The sequence below is a fragment of the Perca fluviatilis genome, chromosome 8 (assembly GCF_010015445.1).
Source record: "Perca fluviatilis chromosome 8, GENO_Pfluv_1.0, whole genome shotgun sequence".
Lineage (NCBI taxonomy): Eukaryota > Metazoa > Chordata > Actinopteri > Perciformes > Percidae > Perca > Perca fluviatilis.
The window spans coordinates 38,504,722-38,516,768 of NC_053119.1; the positions used below are offsets into that span (position 1 = coordinate 38,504,722).

Sequence of the window (12,047 nt, forward strand, 5' to 3'; positions counted from 1 at the left end):
TACTGTACACGTGCAAGCTTAACGTTCAAACTCCATTGACGTAGTCTGTGTCATTCACTGCCAATTGTCCTCACAGCGCTCAGCTGGAAAAGACGATGAATATGTTTAAAAGAAAGGTCAAACAGAGGGAAATAAACGTTTATCTGTGTTTTTTGCCCCCAACGGCTCCTTCCAGGCAGCACTGCCTGGAAGGCACTAGGATTAGGCACTGGTTATGGTTAGGGTTAAGGTTAGGTGCCTTGGAGGCAGCGGTCGCAGCGCTGCCTGGAAGGAGCCGTTAGGGGCAAAAAACACCATTGAGCGAAATAAACAGTGACAAAATGCATGGGCAGGTGAAAGGAGTTAATAGGAAAGCATAATTATTAACTTGCAGCCTCGGGCAGCTCCAGTGACCTGGTTAGCCTCATCCTCTGCCTATTGTCCTCTAGATCTTTAGCTGAAAAGTCAGATAGTTGTGCAAAATAAGACAACCAGTGGTGCGTCACCATGCATTAATGTAGTCAATACGTCGATAATGACACTTTTGGAAACTTGTTTATATGTCACAGAGACTATATGCATATCATGGACACCATGCATGAAGGTGTTAATCGGAAAGTCTGAGAATCTGGCCCAAAAATATCATCTTTAATGAAACATTTTTGAGTGAATGACTGAAATGATCACTGACAGTAGGCTATTTGTTTTTCCATCACCAGGAATCAATACACCAATCAATGCTCATGTACAAATAGTTTAGGGGCAATGAGCGGTTGCTGTGGTAGTCACATGCTCTTTTTGTTGCTGTCTGTAGCTACATTACTTTCTTGTCCTTTAATTACTGCATTTTACATATTTCCCAATATAAATAAATAAAATGTCCCAAACAGTGATAATTGGTATATTACTGTTACCTTGCTAGTAATTATATGCCTGTGAACAGAACATTTGTGGAATTCAAATTGACTAGAGGTATTATGTAATACAGGGACTGTTGAATAGAGAGTTCATTACTGCGGCAGCCTTTTTTTATTGCTGTTCATGTTGTATATATATATATATATATATATATGTTATTAGAAACAATACACACAGAGTTTTAACTGTGGGTCTCTGCCGTGTCTGTTGCATGCATGCGTTTATGTCGAGTTGTGTTAGTGCAGAGCTGTGTTGCTGGCGCTGTGTCACACAGGGAGTCACCACGAGAAGGAGGGACTTAGGCAGCAGGACAATGCTGGTGTTTGTGCAACGGCCCCTGAGTGGCGGCTGGGTCTCTCAGCTTGCTCGCGCTTGACTACCATTGCTGCATGCATTGTTGAAGTGAAAGGAAAGTGGACAGCTTGATCCTGTCTGTGGGAGCACCGACAGAGGTAAGACCCCACATTCCCCACTGCTATATCTCTGTGATGGAAGAAAATGAAGTTTTTGAAAGCTGTCTCGTGGGGGCTTGTGCTGTGCGAACTGTATGAGCGGGGTGTTCCAGTGCAGTTTCTGGGGGAAGCAGAAATCTGGGAGCTGGAGGTTGGCTTGCAGTCTGTGTTTTGGCAGGGTCACTACTGTGTGTGAATGGAGCTGAGCTGAAAGAAAGTTTCACAGAAAGAGGCTCAGTGAAAGGCATGTGTAGAATGTGACTAGGATCAAGCAATGGAAAAGAGGTAGAGGGGAGGTAAATATAAGATATATATATATATATATATAAAAAAAGAAAAAGTAGAGGTGATGGAAAATTATATAAAAGAAGATGATCAAAGCAAACATTGGTTCCCCGTTACTCTTAGAGGAGAGGACAGGCCAGGATAGAGTGAAGGTTTACAGTGGTAAAAATAGAGGTGGAATGGAGGTGGAGAGATTAAGAGAGAGATTAATTAGGAAGTCAGCAGGGGAAAAGGCAGAAAAGAATGCTAAAAAAGAGAAAACATAGTAAAGGAAAGCAAGAGCTGTGAACCCAAGATAAGGTTTCAACAGCATTCGTATTATATGTGCTACACACTGCTTATAGGGCTAGACTGCAAACCATTGTACTTCCAGAACAAATACAGGAAAAAAACCTTGTCAAACTAATTTTACAACTTCCATTCAAATCTCCTTTTCAGTCCTTTGTTAAATGCTGGCTTCCAAATGCGGTAAAAGAATACCGGTAAGCCCCTCATTTTCAGTTCTGCCCTCCTTGCTAGATCAAATACTCTTATCCCTTTTAGCTGACAGATTAGAGAGACTCAAGATGTTCTGTCTCAGTGTGGTAGTCCTGGGATATGCCGCTATTCACATTTATGAATGACTATATCTGGATTAAATACTCTTTAGTTGATGTAAGGTGTGTCAATCCTCCTTCACAAAGATACACTCCTGTCGCCATCACAAATGTCTATTCAACAGGGCTTCATGGAGAATAGACAAACATTAGTCTCATGCTCTTTCATCTAATTCACTCATGTATTAACTGCATGTGTTTTGTGTTTCCAGGCAGTGGGAGAGAGAGTGGGTTTTTTGTGTAAGGCACATCAAAGCAGAAAGGCTGGCCGTACCAGGTAGGAGAAGAAGCCAGTTCATTGCTGCCACATTAAAAGAAGCAGTGAATTGCATTTGTGGCGTGGGTGGGCAGGTGAGGGCTGAGCTGTGGTGACAACTTTGGGCTGCGTGCCAAAGTCTGAGAGGGAAGAGGAAGAGGAAAAGGAAGACCAAGAGGAGGGGTAGGTGGAGGAGGAGGAGGAGAAGAACAAGAAGAGGAGCAGAGGGCCTGGAGCCCAAACCCAAGCAGGATGGCTGAGAAGAAAGTTAGGTAAGTATCTCTACCATGTTTGTTTGGCTAAATGAAGACAGATCAAAATGTATTCACTAAGTGGCGTGTGTGTGTGTGTGTGTGTGTGTTCTTGTTTAACTACATTCGTGAGGTCCAAAAACCAGGAATACAGTATACTTGTGTGGTCCGGACAGCTTTGTGGGGCCAAAATGCTGGACCCCACAGGGGGTTAAGACTTGGTTTTAGGATTAGGGATAGAATTAGGTTATGGTTAGGGTGAAGGTAAGGGTTAAGGTTAGGCTTTTAGTTGTGATGGTTAAGGTTAGAGTAAGGGGCTAAGGAATGCATTATGTCAATGATGGGTCCCCACAAAGATAGTGAGACACACTATGTGTGTGTGTGTGTGTGTGTGTGTGTGTTTGTGGTGTGCGCCTGCTTTATTTGTATCTTTGTCCATGAATTCATTTGGCATTTGCATGGCTTGTGTTGGTGACTTGTTCTGTGCTTACATGTGTGTGTGCGTGTGTCTATGTTGATCCTTTAGCAGTCTCCCCGCTAAGCTGATTAATGGGGGCGTGGCAGGCCTGGTCGGTGTGACATGTGTATTTCCTATTGACCTGGCCAAGACCCGCCTACAGAACCAGCAGGGGATCCAAGTCTACAAAGGAATGTGAGTACGGCTCCCCAGTCCGGAGTTAACCCGATACTGTCATTGAGCTGCCAAATCCATACAATGACAAGGGCTTTCACATTACTGCGTTTTTTTGTTTTTGCATCCCTGAACAGTACTTTGAAAATTAACATTGAGAAAAAGGCTCTAAATTCATATTTATTAGTTAGGGAACAGCTACAGACAAATGTCAAAGTCTCTGAACTGTAAAAGCATTTCAAAATATCTGCTGATGAACGGATGAATGGTGGCTAAATGGGCTCTCTTGTTAACAGTACTCTCTAATTTGAGCTACAAACAAGTCTGAATAGATGATGCTGACTCACATACTTTTCCACTGAATCTTAGAGGGTGGAGCAGCACTGCTAAACACACTCTTCCCATATTTGGCCCAGTGTTTTTGTGAGATTGTACAAAACTCCCTCATGGGGTCATATTCGGGAAATGGCTGTACACAGTGTGTGTTTTGATGGATCGCCGTGGTAACTTAACCAAAAACCAGACAAACGTTTAAATGAATGCACTCAAACTATTTCACATTCAACTACTTCAGTTTGTGAGGAAGTTTTAAGAAATGCAGAGAAAAAGATTCTGTGTCCTTAAAAGACCGACCCTGAATTTTTAACTGCGCACATCTGGTGGGCATCAATGCTGTTGGCTGATTGGGCGTGGCCATCCGGTGTTAACCAGCACATTTCTCTGGTTTCCCACTGTGAGTCAGAGAAGGAAAATAGCTTGTATAACTTTCCTTCAAGGCCCAATCACGAGGTTGGAGTTCTTTCTGCTCTTTGCAAAGATAAGAAATGTTCAACAGAACAGCTTATTGACACCACTAGTCTCTGTCCAGTTGGTTGTTGTGACAGAATACAGGGTCATGGAGTATTTGGGTAAAGGCCAGGCTGGATGATGCTTTAATAATATTAAATATGTCTGTCATTAGAGCTAATGGTGAAGCATATGAACATTGGTGTGGTGTATTCTAGGACCAAATGAAAAACAGACAAAATGTCAATTGTCTTCTTTTTTTCTTTTTTACTTTAAAGGCTGGACTGCCTGGCAAAGACGGTACGCTCGGAGGGCTATTTTGGATGCTACAGAGGTATTCTTTGCATTTCTAATCCCTGTGACAAACAACATTACAACTGTGCTTTACTATGAGCTTAACCTGGCCACCTACGCTGTTGTTTTCTACGGTTCTATTTGTGTGCCTCAGTCTGTCACAAAGGGTTTGTCTTTTCCAGGTGCTGCGGTGAACCTCACTCTTGTTACACCAGAAAAAGCCATCAAGCTAGCTGCCAATGACGTCTTCAGACAGAAGCTTTCTAAGGATGGGTACATAGATTTTTGCCCTTCGATTATACGTCACATAATGAAGCTGCATACAAAGCATCTCAAGCTACAGTATGCAGTAGCTCTAGCTGAAACGTGGCCTACCTTTAAATTCATTGCATTACAGTAGATACTATTTTCTTTTAATAAGTAAACATTTATTGTAGTCTTACAAGTTCCTTAAAGTGCTCATATTATGCTTTTTGGCTTTTCCCTTTCCTTTATTGTGTTATATATCTTTTTGTGCATGTTGTAGGTTTACAAAGTGAAAAAGCCCAAAGTCCCCCCCAAAGGGACTTACCATCTCCAACAGAAAACACTGTTCACCAACTGCTCCAAACAGCTCTATTGTAGTCCAGCCTTTACTTCAGAGACAAACGTGGTCACTTTGGAACACACGTTATAATGCTCGCCTAGCAACTGTCAGGGCACGCCCTGATACTCTGCTTCTGACTGGCTAGTAGTCCTTGCCTAGCTACTGTCAGGGTACGCCCTCATACTCTGCTTCTGACTGGCTAGTAGTGCGGACCTGGGCACTGTGCATGTGCGACTCCTAACAAATATGGGATAGAAGTGCGATGTCTCACTCTGTAGCTAAAGCAGAGAGCTCAACACACAGGGTGAAAGGAGGAGCTGCAGCAATGTGCAGTACAACAAAAATATGCTGTTTTTTGAAAATTAAACCATGTAAACCTATTCTGATATAACATCTAAATACAAAATGAGCATAATATGAGCACTTTAATATATGTCAATCAAGTGCTCATATTATGCTCATTTTCAGGTTAATAATTATATTTAGAGGTTGTACCAGAATTAGGTTTACGTGGTTTAATTTTCAATAAACATCATCTTTTTGTTGTACTGCACGTTGCTGCAGCTCTCCTCTTCACCCCGTGTTGTTGCTCTCTGTTTAGCTACCCAGTGAGAGATATCTCACTTCTGTTCCATCTTTGTTGAGTTACACATGCTGTATATAGGTAGTGAGGACTAGTTTGTGAACAGTGTTTTCTGTTGGAGATGGTAAGTCCCTTTGGGGGGGACTTTGGGCTTTTTCACTTTGAAAACCTATAACGTGCACAAAAAAGATATATAACACAATAAAGGAAAGGGAAAAAGCATAATATGAGCACTTTAAAAATCTCAAGCTTGTGTATTTGCCCTCATAAATTAAAGCGCCCATATTATACTCATTTTCAGGTTCATAATTGTATTTTAAGGTTGTACCAGAATAGGTTTACATGGTTTAATTTTCAAAAAACACCATATTTTTGTTGTACTGCACAGCTTTCTCTCACTGCTGTAGATCCTCTTTTCACCTGGTTTCTGTTTTAGCTACAGAGTGAGACCTCTTTTCTTCTTCTTCTTCTGTACTATCTTTGATTGCACTTGCACATGCTCAGTAGCTCAGATGTAGATCATGTCAGCTAGCTAGCTCCATAGAAGTAAAAGACAGGCTGTTTCTCCAACTTCAGTCAGTTACAAGGCAGGATTAGCTGGGAGACTTCTAAATGAGGGCACACATGTAAGTAGTTCTTTTGTAGATTATGGTGAACTTGTGTGTGTTGTAGCAGTGCTTTGTTATTGGGAACGAGGTACCATGCTAGTGTTAGCATTAGCGTTAGCATGCTAATGCTAACGCTACAAGCTAACGGTTGCGGTTAGCCAGCTCATTTCGGACTGTGACGTCACAGTCCGAGCCGATTTTGAACAGCTCACTAGGAGACTGAAAGCAGGACACATTCAGAAACTGTATCTCACTCAAAACAGCATGGATGGATTTTTTTCAAAGTTTGTATGTGTGTGGAAGCACCAGAGACACAAAAGAACACCCCAAATACCAGAAAAAGTGTTTTTTTCATAATATGGGCACTTTAATACATGGACTCATGGCCTGTTATTACAGAAGCTTATTCTTGTTATTCTTGCACATGAGTATAACCAAGCCTTTAATGTGTTTTCAGGCATTTGCCCCTGTGGGGGGAGGTGCTGGCAGGGTGTGGGGCTGGGACCTGTCAGGTGGTAGTCACCACTCCCATGGAGATGCTTAAGATCCAGCTGCAGGATGCAGGAAGGCTCGGTGAGTTGGTCATTAAGTTGGATTTGCTGCAGCTCCTCTTTTCACCCTGTGTGTTGAGCTCTCTGTTTTAGCTACAGAGTGAGGCATCTCACTTCTGTTCCATCTTTGTTGGGATTCGCACATGCACAGTAGCTAGGTAAGGACTACTAGCCAGTCAGAAGCAGAGTATGAGGGCGTGTCCTGACAGTACCTAGGTAAGGACTACTAGCCAGTCAGAAGCAGAGAATGAGGGCGTGTCCTGACAGTACCTAGGTAAGGACTACTAGCCAGTCAGAAGCAGAGTATGAGGGCGTGCCAGGTTAGCAGCTAGGTGAGCATTATAACTTGTGTTCCAAAGTGACCATGTTTGTCTCTTAAGTAAAGGCTGGACTACAATAGAGCTGTTTGGAGCAGTTTGTGAACAGTGTTTTCTGTTGGAGATGGTAGTCTCTTTGGGGGGGGACTTTGGGCTTTTTCACTTTGTAAACCTATAACATGCACAAAAAAGATATATAACACAATAAAGGCACTTTAAGACATGCAGTCAATAAATTAGACCCAATGTTAGCATTCACACATGATTTATAAATGTGACATATGAAAGCATCTTTTGGCAAACTTCCCATTGACTTTTTTGTCAAAAAAAACCAAAGGTTGGTAGCCCATATTTTGTTCAGTAACAGTGATGGCTGCAGGATTACATTTACCCTGCATGTCTTTTCTAACCTGGGACAATGTGTGTTTGACTATCAGCCGCCCAGAGGTCTGTTCCAACCCCAGCTCAGGCTGCCGCCCCTGGTCCAGCTCCATCATTGGTGGCCCCCCCACCAGCGCGACCGAACCCTCCACCTCGGACCTCGGCCACCAGCATCACTGTGGATCTGCTGAAGACTCGAGGGCTGGCAGGCCTCTACAGGGGGGCAGGAGCCACCTTAATGAGGTCATACACACAAAGACATGAACAGAAACACACTCCCTCACTCTCACACATACTTTACAATACATGATTTGTTTTACTTGTCCGTTTTTACTTTTAATGTATGTATTTACAAACAATTTTACAACTAAATTAAAAAACCAGACTGAGACAGAGGCCAACCATAGCAACATACTGTTAACATAAATACTTTGTACATAGCAGCAGGAGAAGAGTCAGCCATGATCCAGAATTTGGAACGATTCCAGACAGCTTGTTTCTCGTGTCCATTATAATTCATTGTCTCTTGACCTCACTGGTGTCACACCCAGTCCATGACATTACAGTCCCTCCAGAAAAACACGATAATGCGATCGCATAATTCAACGCATAATCAGCCAAAGTCTGCATATTTATGCAGAGGCCGCATTTTTTCAAATACGCCGCACTTTCGGCGCATAAATTGCCGATTTCCGCGCAAAATATGCGGGGTGCATGATTTCATAATTCCTGCATTTTTGTTGCAAAAAAAGTCACATTCACACAAGAGCAGCCATTTTCCCCTGTTGCCATGGGAACGTTATGACGTGACGTAATTACGTGATGTGAACATCATCGAAAGCAGGGTGTTGGGGGAATCACTTTTTTTTCTCTTTTTATTCAAACCTCAGTTTTTGCAAGTTCCTGCAATTTTTGCAAGTTCCCGCAATTTAATCGCATAAAACTGCACAAATATCCCGCATATTCCATTGCATTTTTTAAGAAAATGTGACGCATAATCAAGGATTTTTGCCCGCAACAATCACCCAAAAACTCCGCATTTTTCTGGAAGGACTGACATTATGCTTTTTATACTTTGCTCTAATGTTGGAAATCTTTAAAAAAAAAAAAAAGATCACTTACACAAGCCTGCACAGTGGAGGACGTGCCTCTTCGGAACAGGTAGCTCTGCTCGGTTCCCAGTACTTTTTTCACAACTTTAAAACTATAAGCGCGGTTCAATCGGATGCGGCTCATCTGCGATTCGGCGTGTCCCCTTTTTTCATCTAGCCGTCACACATCCAGATAGTGATGTGGCCCGAGCAGGGGGAAGGAGGGAGATTCCTTGATTTATAGTTAGATGTCCCGGATGGCCCCTCATACTGTCTCTCCTGTCATTCAACTCTGTCCTCGCTGCTTTAATGAGTTGATTTCACGTTGCATAACTCACACAGTGGTCGTTGTATTTCCTGACACCTCTACCAATCAACGCTGATCAATAGATTCCTGCAGCTATGTCTGGTACTACAGTTGAATTGGGCCATGTCTGTTTCTCTCTTCACGTTCCTGGGACCCTCTCCCACTTTAGTTTTTAGTCCGTCCCATTTCTTTCTTAATGCCCTAACAGCTTTTCTTTAAGATTTAAGCCTTTAATCTAACTTTTTTTTTTTTTTTTTTAAATCACAATTTTCAGGGATGTCCCCTTCTCAATGATCTACTTCCCGCTGTTTGCCAACCTAAACGCACTGGGCCAGGAAAAAGTGGGCGATGTGCAGGCCCGGGCGCCATTCTGGCAGTCCTTTCTGGCAGGCTGCGGCGCAGGCTCAGTGGCAGCCGTGGCTGTAACACCACTGGATGGTGAGTGGAAGAAAGAAATGGACATAGTAAAAGAGATGGTAGGGCAGGATAGTTAGTTAGATATTGGCTGCACCGAAATCACTCCCTTGTTCGCCTGTTCTCAACCATCTCTCCCTGTCTATTAAATGCAATGCATTGCATCATGGGATTATTAGCAGAAAAGAGTATGCATGCCAATGGACGCTGTTTTTTTTTTTTTATTTTAGAATCAATTCACTGAGTTTTCGACTTCTCTACTTGTGTTAATATTACACAACATGTTTAACATTAACCATTATCCTGTGGCTACAGTTTACTTTCATTGACACACCGACAATAATCTTTAAGCGGCTGTAATGACCTGTGTGCACCTATGTGTTTTAAATGCCTGAACAGTCATAAAGACTCGTCTACAGACCTTGCAAAAAGGTGAAGGGGAGGACACGTACAGAGGAATTGTTGACTGCACACGGTAAGATTTTAGTTTATGTAAAAACATTTGTTACCTTAAAAGGAACACAGCGACTTATTTGGACTTTGTCTTATTCACCATACCCCCCAGAGTTAGATAAGTCCACACATACCCTTCTCATCTCCGTGCGTGTCGTAACTGTCTGACGCCCCCAAACCCCTAGCCTAGCTAGCTCCATCTAGCCTACTGCTCCCAATAATAATAATAATAATAATAATAATAATAATAATAATAAGTTCCCAGTATGTATACGGTTAGAAGATGGCTGTGTCTCGTGTGACCTTGCTATTTGTACACGCTGTGACTATACAAATCACAGCATGTAAATAGGAAAATGTTGGCATTATTTTGTCACTTATTGGGAGCAGTAGGCTAGATGGAGCCGGTTACCTCCAGGATCTGTGCTAAGCTAGGCTAGCGGTGGGGGCGTCAGACAGAGAAGGGTATGTATGAACTTATCTAACTCTGGGGGATTATTAGGACTGAGCCTTAATGGTACGCACCCTACCCGGTAGGCCACCACGGCACCCCCAGTCCGTGTCTTTTTGTGTGTTTTGGAACTTGAATGGCTGCAGAAATGTTTAGAAAGTCAATGCAAAAGTTCCCCAAAAAGTCCCAATAAGTCGGCGTGTTCCTTTAATATTAAGGGTAAAAAGCCTTGTAACATTTCCTTTAATCCCCCCCCCCCCTTGTTTTGTCTGTGTAATTTTGCAGGCGTATCATGATGCGGGAGGGCCCATCAGCATTCCTGAAGGGTGCAACATGTCGTGCTCTGGTTATTGCTCCTCTTTTTGGCATTGCACAGGGTGTCTACTTTCTCGGGGTTGGGGAGACGGTGCTAGGTTTGCTGGGATAGCAGTGCTTTGGCATTGGTGGCGATGGTTGTGTTGTCTCTGCTACTTTAATCTGCAGCGAATGAATGACACAGCTGAGCAAAAGGTGAATACGGTACAGAGAGAGGGAGATACGGCCACAATCTGCTAACCAAAGGAAGAGGAATGGTCTGAGATATGAAGAGGCTCTATTTACTAATATGTGGACCAATGGGTTCACACTAATCATGTTTCTCTAGGATTTTGCATGCTGTCAACAGGTTCCGTAGGTTAAACAGGGCCCTGTGTATGTGTGTGACTAATCTGAGGGTAAGTGTCCCAAGTTGTCTGGGTTATCCCTACGTGCTTGCTGCAATATGTCTGGGGCTGTTCCTTTCTCCTGGGAGAGAGGATTCTGTCCGGTTAATAAGAGAAAGCTGCTGCATGTTGTTCGAGGCTGCTAACTAAAATGCCAATCTGACCATTTGTATGGTCACGACGAAGAGCTGCGCATCATCCTATGTAAGTGACAAATTCCCCTTTATCAAAAAGCTAAGGCTGCACAAAGTTTGATGTCAGAGTATGGACTGGCTCTTTGTGTTGACTTCAAATGCCAATCATTTAGTTCAATGTTTGATGAGTTTCTCTGGAACAGGAGATTAATCCCTTTTTGCCTATCCTCCCACTCCATCCGTGAGGTCTGAGTTGTAATCTTGAGATTCCTTCAGTGGACTGGGAGGTGCCGGCTGCCAGAAACTCTAAGGTCATTTGTTAATCTGATGGTAATTCTTTAATCCCAGCATTAGCGTACAATATACCCTAACACACAGCTCACTTCCTGCCTACAGGCCACAGGTTAGACTGCTGGGCCCCTGCCTGATAGCCTTGACTTCCTCTTCCCCACACAGCTCCGAAGGGTTTAAATAAAACCTGCGAGAAGCCTGGAGCTGAGTTCACTGCTTAGTTACACACAAAAACACATTCCTCCAAATGATGTGCGCACAATAACTAAAACAAATATGCAAAGCCTTATTGTTGCTGATAGTTTCTGAAGCATCAAAACTGGAAGTCTTAAATTAATTCATTGGAATTGGTGGTGTTGAAACATTGATTTGGTACTTGAGTCCAATTTAGCGTCAAAAATTATATTTGTGGCACTAAAGTCTTTTTTTTTTTTTTTTTACATTTTTAATGCAAGACATGTTTGTGTGGCTAGTGTACCTAGGCCTCTACATCTTCCATTGTAGAGAGAACATAGCCTGAGTAAACGGTTTACAAGCTGTAAATAAAAATATCTCATACATGCTGACTTCTGTGTGTCACACCCATTTATTTCTTTGGTTTTCATATGTTAAGTGCTTTAGAACAATGGTGAACATCCTTTCACTGTCCACACGCACACACATACAGTCAAACTGTTAACAAAAGTCTGGCAAACATAACATATTATAGGCTGTAGTCTACAAAAATGTAA

General features: G+C 42.6%; 1 protein-coding gene across 4 annotated transcripts; it reads left to right on the forward strand.

The window, feature by feature from the left end:
- The first annotated feature begins 1,204 nt into the window (after window positions 1–1,204).
- slc25a18 (solute carrier family 25 member 18) lies at window positions 1,205–11,882 on the forward strand. 4 transcript variants are annotated; one of them, XM_039808874.1, is made up of 12 exons: window positions 1,210–1,349; window positions 2,073–2,116; window positions 2,443–2,507; window positions 2,582–2,758; window positions 3,264–3,389; window positions 4,433–4,488; window positions 4,631–4,721; window positions 6,683–6,798; window positions 7,531–7,717; window positions 9,147–9,310; window positions 9,686–9,761; window positions 10,476–11,882. In XM_039808874.1, the coding sequence occupies exons 4-12, from the start codon at window positions 2,739–2,741 to the stop codon at window positions 10,615–10,617; spliced, it is 978 nt and encodes a 325-aa protein (XP_039664808.1). In that variant the 5' UTR covers window positions 1,210–1,349; window positions 2,073–2,116; window positions 2,443–2,507; window positions 2,582–2,738; the 3' UTR covers window positions 10,618–11,882. The 4 variants fall into 4 exon arrangements, with proteins under 4 accessions (XP_039664809.1, XP_039664810.1, XP_039664808.1 ...); XM_039808875.1 differs by lacking the exon at window positions 2,073–2,116 and having other exon boundaries at window positions 1,205–1,349; XM_039808876.1 differs by having other exon boundaries at window positions 1,209–1,349; window positions 2,443–2,758; window positions 3,267–3,389.
- The last annotated feature ends 165 nt before the right edge of the window (window positions 11,883–12,047 follow it).